The sequence below is a fragment of the Hemibagrus wyckioides genome, linkage group LG03 (assembly GCF_019097595.1).
Source record: "Hemibagrus wyckioides isolate EC202008001 linkage group LG03, SWU_Hwy_1.0, whole genome shotgun sequence".
Classification (NCBI taxonomy): domain Eukaryota; kingdom Metazoa; phylum Chordata; class Actinopteri; order Siluriformes; family Bagridae; genus Hemibagrus; species Hemibagrus wyckioides.
Window position 1 is genome coordinate 26,369,651 of NC_080712.1, and position 15,495 is coordinate 26,385,145.

Sequence of the window (15,495 nt, forward strand, 5' to 3'; positions counted from 1 at the left end):
GAAAGAAAGAAAGAAAGAAAGAAAGAAAGAAAGAAAGAAAGAAAGAAAGAAAGAAAGAGAAAGAAAGAAAGAAAGAAAGAAAGAAAGAAAGAAAGAAGATTCTCATAAAAATAATTCAGCAGCATTCAGAGGAATCATTCATCAGGATAAAAGTTGATTACAATAGATATGTCTGAAAATATTTTTTCCTATTCATTGAATTTTTTTCAGTTACATCCAGTGAGTTATTTAAAACATGAAGACTGAGTAACACCAGTGGAAGCGAAAAGATCTTTCTTTCTTTCTTTCTTTCTTTCTTTCTTTCTTTCTTTCTTTCTTTCTTTCTTTCTTTCTTTCTTTCTTTCTTTCTTTCTTTCTTTCTTTCTTTCTTTCTTTCTTTCTTTCTTTCTTTCTTTCTTTCTTACACTTTTGCCTATAAAAAAGATTTTCTATGCACTATTTTTAGAAGCACTAGAATAAAATGCAGGTGCTGTTGTGCCTTTCCTCTGATGGTGAAGCGGTGTGGTGAGCAGGAGCCCAGCTGAACATACAGAACTGTTTCCTGTGCATCAGGAAGCCATACATGCTATAGTACGTTCACACATTCAGAGACTCACAACGACAAAGCGACTAGAGAACATTCATTTTCAGTAAGATCTGAAGACTTCTGGCGAATAGATGTGGGAGCGTCCAGCCGTGTGACAAGGCTGAAACAATTCGAACTTTATGCAAATAAGGAGCGACTTCATGCAAGTTTCAAGTTTTATTTGTTATATGTATACAAACAGCATCAATTCTTCTGGGTACACTTCAGCAGAGTTCAAATGCATCTTAATGATTTAACCACAGATCTTCCATGGATGCAGTCTGCCTCAAATCCTTCTGTCTCTTCATGTAATCCCAGAAAGACTCGATGATGTTGAGATCAGAGCTCTGTGGGGGGGTCAAACTATCACTTCCAGGACTCCTTGTTCTTCTCTACACTGAAGATAGTTCTTAATGTCATCGGGGTCATTGTTCTGCTGCAGAATAAATTTGGGGTCAATCAGATGCCTCCCTGATGGTATTGCATGATAAGTATATGTCTGTATTTCACAGCATTGAGGACACCATTAATGCTGACCAAATCTCTAACATTTGCAAAAAAACTCGCAAGGAACTTCCACCTCCGCTTCACTGTTGCCTGCAGAGACTCAATGACGACTCTCCAGCCTTTCAGCAAACAACCTGCCTCCTGCTACAACCAAAGATTTCAATTTTTGACTCTTCAGTCCAGGGAACCTGCTGCCAATTTTTCTGTACCCAGTTCCAGTGTTTTTGTGCGTAGTTGAGTCGCTTAGCCTTGTTTCTTTGCCAAAGCTGTGGCTTTTTGGTCAGAATTCTTGTTCAAAATAGCTTGAACAGCAGATCTTAAAACCCCAGTCTGCTTTGAAATCTTTGCCAGGGAGAGACTTTGCTGATGCAAAATACCTTGTGTCTTGTTGCTGTGCTCAGTCTTGACCTGGTGTATGACCTGTGACATGAAACTGTCTTCCACAACCACGCCTTAGTAGCAGAGTTTAGCTATTCCTCACCCAATTTTAAACCTCAGCTATTTCTGTTTCAGGTAATGACTGTGTTTCAACCTACAAGTGAAATTGATGATCATTTGCATCTGCTTGGTATAATTCGTTAATCATATACCTGACTCTGATCCTACAAAATCCCCGACTTTGTGCAAGTGTACAAAGTGTGCAAGATGCTGGTTTGAAGCCATAGGGTTTTCACAATAATGCCCATGTTGGGAATGCTAAGAAGATAAATGTCAAGAGAAACATTAAGTAAAAGATTTCACTAGACCTAAATAGTCAGTGGCTGTTCCATGGGTTCCATATATTAAATATAACCAGAAGGCAAAACACCTGAGTGCCCACCCTGTAACCCTATCCTCCACTGACCTAAGCCCCTACCTAGTAGCATGTCTTTGGACTGTGGGAGGAAACCGGAGCACCCGGAGGTAACCCACCAAGCACGGGGAGAACATGCAAACTCCACACACACAGTGAGCGGGAGCGAGACTCGAACCCAGGACGCTGGAGGTGTGAGGCGAACGTGCTAACCACTATATGCAAATTATATTAAACCTAATTAATAGACTTGGTGATGGACAAAATGGATAAACAGAAACTAAACAATGCAGTATCTGTTTTCACGATTGATATGTTAAAATCTTTTGGGTCTAAGCTTTGCAGGACTTGTCATTACTGAAAAAATAACAATAATAATAATAATAATAATAATAAAAAAAAAGTTTTTAAAATCTAAACATGACAAATTGGGCTGCGTCTTTATAAATCTCATCCAAGTATAAATATATCTGTTACTGTCTCTCACAGATTCGGTTCGGTGTCAGCTGATGGTCAGTACTCTTCTCCCATTCAGAGTAAAGGCAGCCGCTTCAACGCCATGCTTGCTGCTCTCACCCCGACACGTTTGGCTCTCACTGTGCAGGCCATGGCTGCCATGAAGGTCAGAGCCTTAACTGTGTCTGTCTCTGCCTCACCACAAGGGGGTGACCTGAAACTAAACATTTCACACAGCACTTCTTTTATCCTTAAGTATATTACAAATCTTGTTGTATCTTAAACTCCTCGCCCTCTCGGAGCAATCCAGCGTGGTTTAAGAGTGTTTATTTAGAGATGGATAGGATTTCTAACTCAATGTCATGGTGTCCCTATTTTTTTCCTGGAACAAGTTCAAGGCCAGGGCTCACAGCTCATCAGCTTTCAGATAACCCTTTAAGTGAACATTGGCAGGGGAATAACGCAAACAAATAAAAAATGAACCAGACTAGAAATCTAGTAACACTTTAAACTGATAAGCTGTTACAAAACTTAAGACATTATAATTCTAAACACTGACAGTTAAACAGCTCATCAAACCGGATATAACCAGTTATCAGCTTTCTTTTAACGCCTGGAGGTGTTAATGAGTGTGTACGCATGTCTTTTTTCTGTTTCTCAGCCTTTGAGAAAAAGTATTTCACACATATTTCTGAGGTACGGATATTACTCACTCCATAAATCCCCTCTCCCTCTTACAATCTTTAGAATACGTCTAGCAGTGGAGATGATTATGTACCTTACAGACACAGTGTCTGCAGTGACTGTCTGCCCTTTGTGGAAATTTATTTGATTTATTTCTGATACTTTGCTGGAATACTAGCTCTTGCTATACACATAGTATTTGATTTTATAACCAAACCCAAAATCTGGCAACCCTGTCATTAACATTCCTGTCCTTTGCTTGTCCCCGTAGAATGGAGCAGCAGGATTCTTGCCCTAATGTGCCTCTATTTTGTGCCGTTCCCATTTTTTCCAAATAGATTAAACAAATTGATCATGTAAAAACACACCTCAGATGCATTGAAGTCTACTACAGGAGGTCTGAGAGGAATTTGTCAAATATGTACAAATGCAATAATTTCTCCAACATATATTCCAGTATATTACAAAAAGAAAATGCTTATGGGCCAGAATGATAAGAAAATGCTTACTTTTAAGCAGATTGAGAATAGCATCCAGTCGACAGAGCCACAGTCTCATGCATATATCAACCCGAAAAGGAGAAACAACGAAGGAAGCTGCTAGTTACATGTATTGAGCTGATTTACATATTAACTTTGATGCAGCAATATTTCCCAGTGTTCCCTGGTGGTCTAACAGCTCTCAGTGCTGGTCCCAAATGTCTCACACTGTGCATATTTACTCGTGATTAACAATGAAATTGCAGAAATGCAGCCCCAGACTTGCAGGGACCCTCCACCATGCTTCAAATTTTATTTGTCATGTACACAATCATGCACATGAAGTAGAGGTGTTGTGAGACAAGTCGAGAAAAAGTTCCAGCTCTAGGTGGTGTCATGGATGAAGGCCTGAATGTCTTGCTCCTCCTAGGCATCCTGGGTATCCATAATCTGACATTTCACACTGTATATTCCTTAACCTTGGTGTATTCTTCTTATTCGCATAATTGTGTTGTCAGCAAGCATGACTGTTTGAATACCAGCACATTTTCAAGAAGAAGCTTTTATTGTCATTTCGAACATATATAGCTGATGCAGTACCTAGTGAAATGAAACAACGTTTCTCCAGAACCCTGGTGCTACACAAAGACACAGAACTACATGAGAAAACACAGAACTAAGGAGTAAAAATGTCACATACTTACATTAAGTGCATGTGTGCAAACAGCGCATATCTGTAGTGTTCTAATGCTGCAGCATTTTACATTGTACATGTTTGACACCATTATGGTGAGTTAACAGTGAAAAAGTGGTGCTAAGCCTGCTTCAGAGCAGAGCAAGGTAAAAAGCAGTTCTACATTACAAGTGTGAAACGTTCCTGTAAAGAGCTAGGGGTTAAAAGCAGGGTTAGGAACAACAGTAACCTAGGGTTAAGCGCAGTTGTAGAGGACAGTAGCTAGTAATGACAGTGCAGAAAACTCCCCAGAAAACCTAACAGCTGCAGCTGAATGAGATGATGGTGAGAAAAAGCTCATAGGATTGTACAAGTGATAGAAGTGTGTGAAAGCCAGAAACTCTGTTCACCTGTTTTCAGTTTCATTTTTCTCTTTACATACACAGTATTAGTTGTGTAACAGTCTGTTGCAGGAAGACTGATCTGCTGATATTCATGGACCAGAAGCACACGGAGGCTCAGTTCATGTAGTTCATGCGAGATTAATACTTTAGAAAATGCCAATTGAACATATTTTTAAAAGTTCAGTCAGTTCATTTAACGCGAGTCATTTCAGTACTTTCAGAGCTGATAAGTAATTTTAAAAGTAAAAGTATTAAGGCTTAATACTTGCTTTCTTACTCACTTGTAGCTTCTGGGGGGAATTTTTCTTTCTTGAATTAAATTTTTGTTTAGACTTTAAAGAGCTCCAGATTCAAGATTTTTTTTTGGTCTCATACACAGATATATAAAGTATAAAACTTGCAGCGAAATGAAATTCCAGCCTACTGCTCCTTATACTGTACACATAAATAACTAAATTAATAATTAATAGAAAAATAATAATAATAGGATAGATATAGAATATTGTAACAGTACAGAATATATGTTAACTCAGTTTCATACAATGACATAAAAAAAAACCAAACGTCCTTAACTGTAACATTCATGACTTTCAAAACCTTTATTCAGTTACATCTGGACACAGTTATTGGCATTAACCTGGATACAGGTACCTGGATACACTCTAGTAATTATGAATTTTTTTATTTGGTTTAAAAAGGTTGAGTTTTACGTTGCTCATTGTATTTTCTTTAACGCTTTTTCTTTTTCCCCAACAGTTGGGACTCATCATAGCAGTGCGCTACAGTTACAGGTAAGACATAAAGGTTCTGTGTGGGAATTATTATAGAAACCGATTAATTCAATTCTATCATGCCTCTGGGTAATTATGAGCAAGATTTTTGTTGAGCAAGACAACATTAAAAAACATAGAAGCCTCGAACAAGTTAGGTTAAAAAGCAATAACAGTCGACAGGCTACTATCTATTGAATTTCTCAAGTAAGCTGTAATATTTATGGTCTAGGAGCACACTTCTTTAAAGCAGGTTAAGATGTACATTTATTCATTTATTCTGTGTTTAAGGTAATATCATTAACCAATACTGACAAGTTTTAACAAAATTTCCTATCCATCTGCAGAACAAACCTGAAACTAGCCTTTTTGGCACTGGATGTTTGTGTAAAACAAAAAGAATTTCATACATATTTCTCATGAATGGATATGATCCCCTGAATATACCCCTACAGTATATACCCCATATCAATATGTGCAACATGTCTTACAATAGGAGTGCTGCTGTACTTCCAAGACACACTGTCTGCATTTACGTTTTGCCTTTTTTTGTCAATTCAATTCAGTTGTATTTGTATAGTGCTTTTAACAGGGGACATTGTCACAAAACTGCTTCACAGAATAATATAAATCCATGAAATAAATTAGAAATGTATCAGTTTATCCCACAATAGCAAGCCAGAGGTGATGGTGAGTAAAAACTCCTTGAAATCATATGAGGAAGAAACCTTGAGAGGAACTAGACAAGATCTTGATGACTGCTGAACATTTTTTTAAACTAACCCAATTTGGCAACCCTGTCAGTAATTGTCACATTATCCAAGGTCACCCAGATGAGGATGGGTTTTAGTTTTGAGTCTGGTTCCTAGCAAGGTTTCTTCCTCAAGGTTTTTTCCTCACCCCTGGCATTAAATTAAATTATATCAGATCCAAGATTACAAGAAAGTTCAGATACAAGAAAGTTAAATTAAATTGACTCTGATCCTCTAATCCTCCTTTGAGTATGAGGTAGCGTGAGTCCTGCCTCAATGGGCCTCAATTTACGCTTCTTGCAGTTCCTGTTTTTGCCACTAGGTACAACTGTGTGGAAGCTCACGACTGTGCAACAAATTGTGAGCAAAAGCAATGGAAGATCAAGTATATCTGCCAAATAGTAACTTTTTTTTCTTTTTTTATCATCAGTGACTCAAAAAAGGTGATTAGTGTTTCAAGAGAAGTTGTATTGTCCGGATTAACTGCCCCTTGCGCTTGCGCCATTGAATCAAGGACACCTGAGTGCGCTCAATTCTGTTTTGCTACCTTTCTTGTGCTGACATCAAAAACAGGATGCACATACTATAAAAGGCATTTAATGTGGTCATGGGGCAGAGAGAACAGAAAACAAGAGCGTATAAACAACAGTGACGTGTAGAGAGTGTGCTCACCACAGAGAGCATCCCGTGCAGAGGGGGGACTCTCGGCCTCCCCACTGCTGCTGCTGTGTCTCCTCCTTACATGTGGCTTTATGCATGCGTGTATGCGTGTGTGTGTGTTTCACATGTGCGTGGGTGGATGAGTAGCAGGGTTGTCTCCAAAGATGGTATCCCCAGAGAGTGAGAAAAAGACAGCATCAAAGACGAATTTGTGCACACATTAATGCGCATTAGAAACTCAGACATACTGAAGTAAGGTTTAAGCTGCTGTAGCGATGGCTACCGAGCCTGGCTATGAAAACAGCTTTCAACGCACTGCATTCAATTACCTTTGCTTCTGGTACAAGTGTGAAACTATTTTTGTTTATGCCTGGTCAAAATTAATACTGCAGTCGGGGCCGTGACACCATTTTTTGGATTTTCTTTTATGCTGGATGCCTCCCTTATGCAACACTCATACAGTTAAACTCTCTGTGGCTGGTTTGGTTTGGACCAAACCTGGGTCATGGCAGTGAGAGCACAGGATCCTGCTGCTGGACCACCAAGGACATTAAATGTACTTACTTGTATAAGATGGAAATCAGTCTGCTGTTCACAGTGTGAAATTTACAGTACATGCTACTGAGAAAGAATCAGCTCAGTGGTTAAGTTGCTGGACTGATGATCAGAAGGTTGTGAGGTGAAATGCCAGCACCACCAGTCTCCCACTGCTGAGCTGCTGAAGAGGGCCCATCACCCTCAGTTGCTCAGCTGTAAACATGAGATAAACACCCAAGGGTGTCTCCCAAATACTGTGAATGTATATATGTTGGCTATTTATCTGGCACTGTGAAAGACGATCTCTATTTGCAGATGTCTTTCAGGCGTGAATATTGAAACAACTGCTGCACTGTGGAAGTACAGGATTTAAACCGTGGCTTCAGTTGTTCTCAATCAGGAACAGGACATTACACACACTGAGAAGGAACAAAGCGTGTGTGTGTGTGTGTGTGTGTGTGTGGGGCTGTGGCTGTGGCTTACTAAACTTAAAATAGTCCTGACAAATAAAGCTTATCAAGCTTATATGGCACTTTTTAAAAAATAAATAAAAGGTTGAATAAAACCTTTGTAGTTACTGAGGTTAAGGTTAGAGTTGGCTGTAAGATTAGAATCCTGCGTATATACAATATGCAAGTTTACACACACACACACACATATATAAAAATAATTTGTCCTGAAAAAATAAAAAACAAATTAGTGTGTATATATTCATGTACCTATACACACATCTATCTATCTATCTATCTATCTATCTATCTATCTATCTATCTATCTATCTATCTATCTATCTATCTATCTATCTATCTACAGTCTTATGCAAAAGTTAGGCACCCCTTGATAAATAACAGATTTTGGTGATTTTTTAATTGAAAAGATGTTAACACAGTCTCTCTTGGAAATGGAAAAAATGCACAATATTTTCAGCAAACATTGATGCATAGTTACTTCTTATGCCATAAATTGAACAAAGATAAAAAATAAAAACATTATTATGGCACTGTGCAAAAGTTTGGGCACTCTAAGAGTTCCAGAGTCTCAGATTCTTTTTACAAAGTTTCAGACCTTAATCAGCTCGTTAGATCTGATGCATGGCAACAGCTGTCATTAGTAAATGCCAGTTTCAAAGCTTTACAAATACTTTGACTCTTCAAACCTTCAAACACTTGCAGACACTCAACAACCATGGGTTCCTCTAAGCAGCTGTGTAAGACTCTGAAAATGAAAGTTATTGATGCCCACAATGCAGGAGAAGGCTACAAGAAGATAGCAAAGCGTTGTCAGCTTGCAGTTTCCACAGTGAGAAATGTAATTAAGAGATGGCAGTTCAGGGGAACTGTGGAGGTCAAGATGAGATCTGGAAGACCAAGAAAACTCTTGGTGAGAACTGCTCGTATGCTGGTCAGAAAGACAAATCAAAACCCCCATTTGACTGCAAAAAACCTGCAGGAAGATTTAGCAGACTCAGGAGTGGTGGTGCACCGTTCCAATGTGCAGCGATGCTTGCACAGACAAGACCTTCATGGAAGAGTCAGCAGAAGAAAACCTTACCTGCATCCCCATCATAAAATCCAACGTCAGAAGTATGCAACACAACATCTACAGAAGCCTGATGCGTTTTGGAAACAAGTGCTGTGGACTGATGAAGTTAAAATAGAACTCTTTGGCCACAATCAGCAAAGGCATGTTTGGAGAAAAAAGGAGCAGCATTTCATGAAAAGAACACCTTGCCAACTATTAAGCATGGGGGTGGATCTATCATGCTTTGGGGTTGTGTTGCAGCCATTGGCACAGGAAACATTGCACGGGTGGAGGGAAGAATGGATTCCACTAAATACCAGCAAATTCTGGAAGCAAACATCACACCATCTGTAAAAAAGCTGAAGCTGAAAAGAGGATGGCTTCTACAACAGGACAATGATCCTAAACATACCTCGAAATCCACAATGGAATACCTAAAGAGACGCGAGCTGAAGGTTTTGGAATGGCTATCACAGTCCCCTGATTTAAACATCATTGAAAATTTGTGGGTAGATCTTAAAAGAGCTGTGCATGCAGGACGACCAAAGAATATTACAGAACTAGAAGACTTTTGCAAGGAAGAATGGGAGAAAATCCCAAGTACAAGAATTGAAAGACTTTTAGCTGGCTATAAAAAGCGTTTGCAGCGGTGATATCTGCCAGAGGAGGTGTTACTAAGTACTGATTATGTAGGGTGCCCAAACTTTTGCACAGTGCCACAATAATGTTTTTATTTTTTATCTTTGTTCAATTTATGGCATAAGAAGTAACTATGCATCAATGTTTGCTGAAAATATTGTGCATTTTTTCCATTTCCAAGAGAGACTGTGTTAACATCTTTTCAGTTAAAAAAAATCACCAAAATCTGTTATTTATCAAGGGGTGCCTAAACTTTTGCATAAGACTCTACTAGACTATCTATCTATCTATCTATCTATCTATCTATCTATCTATCTATCTATCTATCTATCTATCTATCTATCTATCTATCTATCTCAAAATCAAGTCAAAGTCAAAGAAGCTTTGTCACTTCAACCATATATAGCTGATGCAGTACACAGTGAAGTGAAACAACATTCCTCCTAGACCAGAGGTGCTGCACATACAAAGACAAAGTACAGTGACGCAGACAAACATAGAACTAAACATAGAGATAAAAACTAAACTATACTTAAGGTGCAATAAATAAACTAGACATACAACAGAAGCGCACAGGATGACAAGACAAGACAGTGCTGACAAACAACATATAGACCGACTTTTGTGCAGATAGCAGTGTATACAGTGAGTGCAAATAAGGAATTGACATTTTGTGCAAAGAACAGTGTATACAGTGAATGCAAATATTAAAGTGACACATGTAAACAGGATTAATATAAAAAATGTAAAGTGAAATGTAAAGTGACGTGCGTGCAAACAGGACAAGTTTGTGTGTGTGTCTGTGTCCAGCACAGTTCAGTTCTTCTTGGAACACAGTTCTCAGCTTTATCTATCTATCTATCTATCTATCTATCTATCTATCTATCTATCTATCTATCTATCTATCTATCTATCTATCTATCTATCTATCTATCTATCTATCTGTCTATCTGTCTATCTGTCTGTCTGTCTGTCTGTCCACAGAAGAAAATGATGAATAAAAAGTGTGCGTGTGTTAGTATAGTGGAGGGGGGGCTTTTTCTTTGAGGATTTCCCCTGATCATACCCACACACACACTCGGGTACAGGTGTCATCTCCTGTGTGGTCTAGCTAACGGTCAGAGTTGACATGGCTCTAAACCTCAGGCAGAGGCTTAATCAGCCTGTCTTTGCTCTTACTTTGATTGATACGATCTCTATGTGTAGGAATCTTGCACTGAGAAAAGAGAGCTTTTTTAAAAAAAATAAAAAATTATATAACACACTTTTCCCTTACACACTGCGATTGGAGAACTTGGCATGCTCATACCGACTGCTGTTAGTTCTGAAAATAGCACGTGACTACCTGGAAAAATCAGACGCCACGGTTAGAAGAATTATTCAGTGAGTGTTTCACGTCGCATATACAGGAAAAAAAAATAGGGTAAGATCCCTTCAGAGTGGAAGCAGCCACACATTAACACACATCCACCACTTGGCCCTTCTTCACTCCTGTCTTGTGGGAAAGCCACCTGCAGCGAGTAGATTTTAGAGATAGAGCCTGCGGTGGTTCAGAGGCAACAGGTGCACACGTCTCAGTTTTGACACCATATCTTACAGTGAAACACATCATTACACACGTACAGCCAGCGAACACAAAGCTGACAGTCCACCACATCAACACACACATACGCACACAAAGACACACTGCCTCATTTTTGTCACGCTTGTTGCAACTAGGCGAATTTTTTCGATGCCCTCATAATATGGCTGTATGCGAAAGTTTGCGCGTCCCTTGTCTGTTCATAAATTCTTAATGTTGTGTGTATGTCTCGAAATAACTAGCATTTTCAGAAGAAAAGTTCTTATGCCATGAGACTGTCGGTTGATCCGGTAGAGTTTAAAAAAAGAAGAAGAAAAAAAAAAGGAAATGTCAAGATGAAAAGCAGTGGCAGATTTGGGGAGTGAAGGGTGGGGGAGCAGGAGGATGTAGGTTGGTGAAATAATCTTGCAATTGTATTTAGTCTTCAGAGCAGAGGCAGAAAGATTCATGCAAACATTTTAAACTGATCTGATATAATTTTTACACTTAATGTACTAATGAAGAAAGTGATGAATATGAACTCGCTATATAAATGATGGTTAATAGGCCACGTTAGCATATTATCCAAATCTCTCTCTCTCTCTCTCTCTCTCTCTGTGTCTCTCTCTCTCTCTCTCTCTCTCTGTCTCTGTCTCTGTCTCTCTCTCTCTCTCAGCCGCAGACAGTTTGGGCCAAAAGACCAAGATGAGGTTAAAATCATCGAGCACCAAACTCAGTATCTGAGGTTAATGCCGCACTTGGCCACCGTTCTCGCTCTTACCTTCACCACTAGGTTGGTACTGGCTTCGTACCTCAGCAAAAGCATTAAGATATATATTTTATATATAAGTTACCAAATACTTTGAAACTCTTACTCTATATCCCGCAGCAGTAAACAATGCAGATATACAGATTATGTCTTTTCCTCTTGTGTGAAGTTCAACAGTATCATTTTTTTAATGATTATTTTTGTAGCTTCATACTATATATTGGACATGACATTGCATATCCTTTAAATGTGTAGAGTATCAGGTTTCTGTAGCTTTTTAGAGCTTTTTCAGTCATTGAGACTCTGAGAAACACCACCGAATCTGGACACAGACAGGACCGAAGAGGTCAGCAGCAGTCAGAAATTAGAGATTAGTGAGAAGCCACATTTTTGTACATTCTTCGTACAGGAAGGGAGATTACACAGCGTATCCAGTGAATTTTTGCACACTGGAACTGTATTCCAGGAGAGTTTTAATCATGCTGAGTGAACTGGAAGTGCTTTATCACTAGTCCCTGATTGTTATATGATGACATTTGGGTTTTTTATTTTATATCTGCATTGTATCTGATGTTAGGAGGTGATAGTAGTAGAGATACAATTACAATCAACAATAACACTACTACTACTACTACTACTAATAATAATAATGATGTATAAAGCATTGTTCTTTAATGTGTGTGTCTCTGTGTGTGCATGCATGTATATTTGTATGTGTGCATGTGTCTATTTTGTATGTGTGTGTGTGTGTGTGTGCGCGCGCGTGTGTATGTGCGCATATGACTGTATGCACGTGTATGTTTGTGTATGTGTGTGTGTGTGTGTGTATATATATATATAGACATACAGCAAGGCTGATGGATGAAGCTCTGTGTCAGGGGCAGGATCTTCAGTGTAATCGTCCTCTGCAGGCGTTGGTTGCTGGTCTCAAAGCCTACAGCACTTGGGCCAACGTGGCCTGCTTACAAGAATGCCGAGAGTGTACGGGGGGCATGGTGAGTGCGGCTGTGCCTGTGTACACACACTATAGCCCCAAACCTACTGTTTCTACACTCATTACAAACTAATTAGCTGCATTTTACTGTAATTAGTCTTTACTGTTAAGGCGAAGGAATAGCTTTCTCTGCTCGCTTTTAAACCAAGTCTTTACTCACAGAAGGTTGTGTATATTAATGTTCCCTAATTGGAAAGCAAGGAACTCTACCAGTTAATCTAACCAGACTGCATCCTTGCGGACAATTACAAGCAGCCATGAATCCGAAAAACATGAAGCTCTCGAATCCCAGCGGAGAGCCGTCACTAGCCGAGCCACTAGGGGGCAGCTCTCCCTTGCTGTTGCATTGATGAGCCGAGATAATGTTGCTCTTGTTTTCAGGTTTCATATAGAATTTAAGATTAACATTAATGTATATTAACACAGTTCCATGTGAAGACACGTCTATACGGCTTTGCACCGTGCAGCATGAACAGCAGGGGAAAACCACAAAACTGCACCCCCATAGTGAATCGAACAGTGCACCATGCTGAAAAGTGCACCTTCTTCTTAACTCATACCCCTTTGACATTTAAGGCTTCTGAGCTCTCACCACACAAGATGTGAAATAAAAAAGGTGAAAGAACCACAGTACAATTATCTGGTTTTTTTACTTTTGTGTATGTTTAAAAGTACTGCACTTTCTGGACTACAGCGACAATATTAAAAGCGTCTCTCACACACACACACACACAAACATAAACATTCTCATTAACCTTCTCATTTTTTTGTGTCAATTCATTGCATCAGGGCTTCATGATGGAGAACAGGATCCCGTCTCTGAAGTGCGATTCAGACGTCTTTGTGACTTTTGAGGGAGACAACATGGTCATGCTTCAGGTAAAGTCCTCTGAAAAAAGCGACGTCTCATCCTTCTGATATGTTTCTCTAACAAGCGCCGACTGAGAGGCTAAAAAGAGCAATGCTTATATCACAAGGCTTGCTTGGCAAACTCATTTTGCTTTGGGTTATTTTTTGTTTTCTGCCTTATTTTTGTGATCGTCCAGCAGCACACTATGGTTACCCATGAAAAAGCCCAAAAACAGAAAACATGGAAAATTTGATTTTTTAAAGAATCCTTTCAAGGAGAATTCAACTAATGATAATTAGAAAGTTTAGTGCGTCAGTGAATACCCAGCAGTGTATATGCTGATGCTGTGTCAATAGGTGTGTTCTTCAGTAACTGCTGAGCTTATCTGGTGTGTGTGTGTGTGGGGGGGTGTTATTTCACCTTTTTTTTTTTTTATAAAGAAGGCAGTGATGAAATTCCCACCCACAGAAATGTTCATCTCTCTGTATAAGCTCTCTGTTCCCAGCTCGCCTGCAGACACACTAAACTTTTCTTCTGCAATTCGATTACAGAAGCCGTCTCAATACTAAAATAGTCTTTTTGCCCAAGCCGTGGCAAATTAACTCATAAGCATGATCATATTAGGAGGGGGGGGGCCCTTTTCACTGATTCGATCAGAATGAAAAAAAAAAAGAGGAAACAACAGTAGATGATTGCAGATGTTTCGAGAAGGAAATGGTGGAACACCAGTCGTGAGGGGGCGTTTGCAGTGAAATACAGGGTTTAACCAAGACGCGTTCATGGGAAGCCCCTTGAGTGGAAAAAGCGTGACCTTATTTGGGGTAACAAGTCACTCATATGATATAACGTAGTGCATGTGAGTATCGTTCGCAAGTGTAAGCATTTATTGAATATTTCTCAGTCACTGTTCCCCCTCAGAAAGAAATGTTTCCACTGATTACTGGCCTCACATCGTGCTCAATTTGTAGCTTTGAAGAATATAAGTAAGTAAGAAAGTAAAATCAAGTTTCGTGAATCAGTGTCTCTGGTGTACAGTCCGACTGCAGAAAAAATATTACATATAGAAAAATATTGAATGTGTCTTCTTAAAACTTCTTAAATAATTCATTGCTTATTCTCAATTTTATTTTTAAACATGTTTCCTGATGACTAGACTGAATGATTTAGAGTGAGTAATCAGTTCACATAGTATTCAAGGTAAATTGTTTACACTGTGCAATCTCAGGAGGATGAGCGCTTAAAGCTTGCATGGGGGAAAGTGCAGCAGTAATGTGTCTCTCGCAAAACCCTAGCTTCATGGGTGCGATTCTCAGCTCAGGTGTGAGCTCGGAGTTCAATCTGATTTTGAAAATACACGTTCAAATCATTCCAGATGTATGTAAACGAATTGTGTTAATGTGACTCAGTTCAATTATGTGGAACTGATGCTTGCATATACACCGATCAGACATAACATTATGACCACGTACAGGTGAAGTGAATAACACTGATTATCTCCTCATCATGGCATCTGTTAGTGCGTGGGATATATTAGGCAGCAAGTGAACATTTTGTCCTCAAAGTTGATGTGTTAGAAGCAGGAAAAATGGGCAAGCGTAAGGATTTGAGCGAGTTTGACAAGGGCAATATTGTAATGGCTAGACCACTAGATCAGAGCATCTCCAAAACTGCAGCTCTTGTGGGGTGTTCTCGGTCTGCAGTGGTCAGTATCTATCAAAAGTGGTCCAAGGAAGGAACAGTGGTGAACTGGTGACAGGGTCATGGACGGCCAAGCCTCATTGATGCACATGGGGAGTGGAGCCTGGCCTGTGTGATCCGATCCAACAGACGAGCTACTGTTGCTCAAATTGCTGATGAAGTTGATGCTGGTTCTGATGGAAA

At 39.4% G+C, this 15,495-nt stretch overlaps 1 protein-coding gene across 1 annotated transcript in view; it reads left to right on the forward strand.

Moving 5' to 3' along the window:
• The window catches only part of acoxl (acyl-CoA oxidase-like), a 48,141-nt gene that overhangs the window by 8,491 nt on the left and 24,155 nt on the right, over positions 1-15,495 (forward strand). The window contains exons 9-13 of the mRNA XM_058379588.1: positions 2,355-2,487; positions 5,318-5,352; positions 11,678-11,794; positions 12,612-12,765; positions 13,554-13,643. Coding sequence (XP_058235571.1) covers positions 2,355-2,487; positions 5,318-5,352; positions 11,678-11,794; positions 12,612-12,765; positions 13,554-13,643 — 529 coding nt within the window. The remainder of the gene's footprint in view (positions 1-2,354; positions 2,488-5,317; positions 5,353-11,677; positions 11,795-12,611; positions 12,766-13,553; positions 13,644-15,495) is intronic.